Source organism: Quercus suber, unplaced genomic scaffold, assembly GCF_002906115.3.
Source record: "Quercus suber isolate HL8 unplaced genomic scaffold, Cork oak 2.0 scaffold_714, whole genome shotgun sequence".
Taxonomy (NCBI): Eukaryota; Viridiplantae; Streptophyta; class Magnoliopsida; order Fagales; family Fagaceae; genus Quercus; species Quercus suber.
Window position 1 is genome coordinate 242352 of NW_027070155.1, and position 5525 is coordinate 247876.

General features: G+C 33.6%; 1 protein-coding gene across 1 annotated transcript; it reads left to right on the plus strand.

Moving 5' to 3' along the window:
• The first annotated feature begins 4106 nt into the window (after positions 1-4106).
• Positions 4107-4899, plus strand: LOC136064599 (FCS-Like Zinc finger 17-like). Its single transcript, XM_065766530.1, has 4 exons — positions 4107-4167; positions 4240-4253; positions 4325-4647; positions 4683-4899. The coding sequence occupies exons 1-4, from the start codon at positions 4107-4109 to the stop codon at positions 4897-4899; spliced, it is 615 nt and encodes a 204-aa protein (XP_065622602.1).
• The last annotated feature ends 626 nt before the right edge of the window (positions 4900-5525 follow it).

A 5525-nucleotide genomic window follows, 5' to 3' on the forward strand; every position in this document is an offset into this window, starting at 1 on the left:
TGAGCAGTATTGCGTGATCCGGATAACTAGTGAAGACAAGACTCCAAGAAATATGTTGATAGCCAGAGCTTGGGCTCAAGTACATTTGGTAGATTAGGCTTGGAGGGTCTTTTTGATATTTGTATACCCCAATTTATTCACTAGTGGATCAATTTCGACTTGGAGGATCGCGGAGAGGTTTTTCACCGAGTTTTTCGGTTTCTTCTTCGATAACACATCACCGTGTTATCTTGTGTTTGCATCTCTCTTCCCTTTCTCTTTGTGCTTTACATTTATTTTTTATTGTACATGTTTATGCACTAGATTAGTTCTAGTTTATTGCACTTCATTTACTCTTGTTCTACACTTAGATAAGTTAGAGTAAAAGCAATTTAGCCATAATTTAAAATTTGGGGCCTAAACAAGCATTAGTGTTTTCACACTATTTGAGCTTTCATGATTGATTATCAAATGACTATAAGATGTAAATGATCTGGATTGACTATAAGACTGATATCCTTTCTTAACACTATGAAGTTTAAAAAATTGAATGGAAAATAATTTATCTTTTGGATTACCCTTTGACAAAGGTAATCTCAAGACCTCATTCAACTTCTCATACCTTATTGGTTATACGTTCCCCCACAGATAGCAAATGATAAGAAAGAGCAAAATTAATATTGAATCTGGATGGTTGGCCATGCACAAAGCAGTGGCAACACTAGAAATTTTTTAAGGTAGTCATTAAGAAAGTTAAATGATATAAAATCTAAAATTTATCAACATCACAAAAAAAAAAAAAAAATGTAAATACAAGAAGTTTTACAAATTTATTTTACTAGCAAAATGAAATACCCAAAAGGGATTGGTGAGAGATAACATGAAACTAAGACTATGCTAATATTAAAATAATGAAGCTAGCAAGACACTTTTAAATTATCAAAGAATAGAAAAAAAAAATGGAGAAAGTAATAGATAGAGAGTAACCGATGATACATGTTGCGACCACGAGCCAAACTGCCAAGGAGGGCAGAGCTGGCCATCAAAGAGAATTCACAACTCACAATATCTCTCTTGGTATTGTTAAAAAAAAAAATTATAGATTATTTGTATGCAATGGATTGAAAGAGTTACAAACCTAAATAACCAGAAGTTTTTATTTTTATTTTTTTTGTTTTTTAATGAACTTTTTGTTGAATATTCTGTTCATGTGTTGTTGTTTGGCATAATCTTGTTGTTATTTGAGCTTCCTTTTTTTTTTTTTTTTTTTTTTGGTGCTATTATTTGTGTTGGGATGTGGCTTGACTTTAGATATTTGGCAAAGTTGGTGGCCTTAGTTTGCTCTAATGGAAGTAGGAAACCATGTCCTATTTGGTTTTGGAGATATATATCATGGCACAAACAAATTAAGTCCTAGTTGTATTAGGATACATTAGCCAACTTTGTTAGTGTGTGTAGGGTTGACCACTAGAAACCGCCACCTGAACCACCAGACAAAACTACTCAAACCTGAGCCGACCATTTGCCAACTTGACACCTTGGTAGTCGATGGTGGGTGCTCCCATTCGAAACCCGTTCCAAACTGACCCGACCGCCACCCCTTCGCCATTTGATACTCTGTCTAGATTTGTATTTACTGTGCTTAGATATATCTTCATCATGCCTAACACCTCACTGTGCTAAATTGCTTATGCCATGCCCAATATCCTTCGTCGTGCCATAATCTCCCTCTCCATGCCCTGATTTGTCTTTTTCTTGTCTCGATATGTCTTCTTCGATCCCAATTTGTCTTCATCGTTTGTAGCTTCACCTAGATCTACCATCTTTGATGGCATCTCCGCCAAGATCTATTGCCTTCAATTTCAACTGAAACCCAACCCACCTCACTCGAAAACTGACTAGATTCGATCCAATCTCCTCTTTGGTCAGTGGCGAGTGCTCTTTTCTACCACCTAATTCTATCGAGTCAAGTATGGGTTAAGCCCAAACCCGAACCGACCCAACCCAACCTTTGGACACCCTGTGTGTGTGTGTGCGCGCGCGCGTGTGCACGTGTGTGCGCATACACTATTTTACGGCTTGTGGAATTGTATTGTACAATTGAGAGAAAGAGGCTAGCTACAAGACTAGCACAAATACAATAAGGTGCTACTATTGTAATCTCCTTGCGTATAGTGGAGCTTTCTCTATTGCCGCTTATGAACGTAGGCATATTGCTGAACCACATAAATTTCTTGTGTTTATTTTTCTTCTCTCCTCATTAATCTTGTGCAATTGGGTTTATATTTTCACAACAATTAGGACTAATTTTTATTGTTTATATAAGGACTTTTATTTATTATGTTTTTGTTTAAGGGTTTAATAATTATGTTTGGTGCCAAGATTATTTTTGTGAGAAATGCTATAGGTTACAATATTTTCACAACAAATTTTTGGTGTCAAGCTATTATTGATAGATAAAAATGTGATGTCAATTGTGGACCCGATTTAAAACTTGTAACAGCTTGCTATCTAGAGTTTGTTGTAAAAATGTCATAAATGTTAGCATTACTCTACTTTTGTTGCATCCAAATTCTTGAGATTCTCAAGTGGATGTTCAATATTTTTTTAGGGAGGTCAAAACATTTTAACTTGAAAATAATTATGTATATAAACATTTTTTTTCCAAGTATAATTTTTATTTTTTGTGTGCAATGAACAATACATGTAGAGCTGCAAGTGGCATCAACTCTATAAAGGAATCATTTAGATAAAATGAAAAACTATCATACATATATATATATATATATAATGGTAAAATACTATTATGGTCTCTAAACTTTTCTATAAAATAAAAATAAAAATAAAAATAAAAATTCGTTCCTATTAATTTTTTTTTTTTTTTCATTCTTTAACTTTGTAAAGAGTTTTTTCAATAGTTTATTAACAAAAATAGGGATGAAAAACGAATAGTTTTCAATAATTTAGGGATGAAAAAGATTTTTTTTTAAGTTTAAAGACATAAATAAAACATTTCAATATTTAAGGAAAAGGCAAATAGTTTAATAGTTTAAAGACAAAAAATGAATTTCTTATAGTTTATGAATGAAAAACAAAATTTTGGTTAAATTTAAGTATCAAAATAGTATTTTATCATATATAAAACTATCAACAAGAATTAATAAAGTCATAAGTCCCATGCATTGCGAGAAAGATAACTACATTAAACAATTATGTTCTTGGGCATTAAAATAACTAAATTTGAAATTCTACGGATCAAGTTGATAGCAAAACTAAATTAATTTGAAATTGCCAAAATGTATTTTAACCAAGAATTTATATAACCAATTTGCTCATATCTTACTATTTTCTCATTCTACAGCATTATACTACATTTTCTTTCTTCCTTTTCTACATGGCAGACATTAGCCAAGAAGGAACAGCACGATCGACCGAGACAGCAATTGGATTTCGAAGCCAATGGTCTTCCCTTGTTAGGTTATTTTCTGTTTTGCGGCTCGTCCTAATGCTCACTTTCGTAAAACAAGGTCCCTGAGTCCCTCTTACTCTTTCTTTCGTCCATTTTTTCTTGGGTCCTCTAATAATTTCTTACAATATAATTTTTGTTTAAACTTTAGTCTTTAGACAAAGCATGCAATGCAAAACGCGGTAAAGATTATAAAATTATTATAGACAAAACAAAATGAAGCACGTGGGAAGCAAAAACAGTACCAACAACAGTAAAACATGTCGTTTTCCTTTTGTCATTATTTTTCTGAGTGTGTACCAAATGCCTTTAAATATCATTCACTTATCCACTTCACAACTTCATCGAATTCCTCTCTCTCTCTCTCTCTCTCTCTCTCTCTCTCTCTCTCTCTCTCTCTCTCTCTCTCTCTCTCTCTCTCTCTCTCTCTCTCTCTCTCTCTCTCTCTCTCTCTCTGAGAATTCTAGCATTTTGCCCTTAGTTTTTTAAAAAATTTAGCAATATGTCTTTGTTTTAAACTATTTAGGTCTATGCTCCTATTTTAAAACTCGATTGATAGAAAATTGAATATGGGGTGATCAAACATAAAAAAAAAAAAAAAAAAAAACAAAAAAAAACAAAACTTGCTTGGAACTCGAGTTCTATGAACGTAGCTATAGGTATGGAACTCGAGTTTTATGGAACTCGAGTTCTATGGAACTCAGCTATAGGGCTCCTTGAACGTAGATATAGGTATGGAACTTGGCATAACTGATTTTATTAAAATCGAATTTTTTGATTGAAACTAAAATCAGGTTTCAAAACAGCGGTATGGATCTAAATAGTTTCAAAACATAGACATATTGCTAAAAATTTTTAAAAATAAGGGTAAAATGCTAGAATCCCCACAAAAATCTTCTAAAGTTCAAGAGTCCCTTCAAAATGGAAGATGAGGTGAATAAGCAGAGTAAACAACATAGTAAATCCAGCTATGCAGGCCATGCAATCTCAAACAACCACACTACATTAGCTGTTGGGTCACAAATCCTTACTCAGATTTCACATGGTGAATCCAATATCCTTGTCAAATCCGCATTGAAATTAACCCAACCCACCTCTCAATTCCCACTAATTCATCTTCATACTAAATCTCTTGAATCTAGCTTTCTAAAAATGTGTTACCTATGTGACAAGAAACTAAGCCTTCATAAAGATGTGTACATGTACGGGTAATTTTTGTTATGTTATGTTAATGCAGGGGTGACCAAGGCTTCTGTAGTATAAAGTGCCGGAACAGACAAATTGTATTGGAAGAAATGAGAGAATTAGAAACTTCTACGAAGAACATGGTGGCATCTTATAGACATTGTTACAACAGTGACAGACGTGAGACTCAAATCCTCCTAGAGGAAATACATCAGAGACATAAGCCTAGGCCAATCCGATATCAAATAAATTGGGCGATAGTGTCATAGCTAGAATCATATATTGTGCATTTGCAAGTGAAGATGATGTAGAGTGGGAAGGGGAAAGTGAAAGAGTTGGAATTTCTTGTTATATATCGTAAGCAGATGAAATTTCTGCGGTAGTACTATTTCCATATCCAAGAGTATAATAAAACAAGCTGATAAGGATGATTTGAAGTAGAGCTTTTTCTCAACCAAAGAAAAAAGTGCTCCATTTCTTTTCTTTCCCTTTCAATTGTAAGATAAATATCACTTATCCTTGTTATATGTCACTTTCTTTTCTTGTCTGTCACTACAAGACAAGGCCATCACAAACCCACAATCTTAAGTGGGCTTCCCTCAAAGATATTTTGCTAACATTATCATTTACGATTTATCAATATGCTTTAATTTGGCAGCAGCGTGTTTCACCTTTCTTACATAGTTGCCACATAGAGACCAACTACTCGCGCGGTACCAAAAACAACCATTTTTCTTTTAAGATATTACGTATTGTGATTGGAAATGAATAAGGAATGAGCATATATGTATGCTAGAGTACTTCTATATTGATAGGAGGTCTAGTTTGTGCTAACGGTTTTGAACTAGTGTGATCACTAGCTACGTTTTTAAGGACTTTTGTTGTTGCACACAAA

Excerpts from the sequence above, each read along its gene's own strand:
- LOC136064599 (XM_065766530.1), top strand. The coding sequence starts at position 4,107 with ATGGAACTCGAGTTTTATGGAACTCGAGTTCTATGGAACTCAGCTATA. Across the intron at positions 4,648-4,682 it reads CTTCATAAAGATGTGTACAT|GGGTGACCAAGGCTTCTGTA; the intron begins GTACGGGTAATT and ends ATGTTAATGCAG.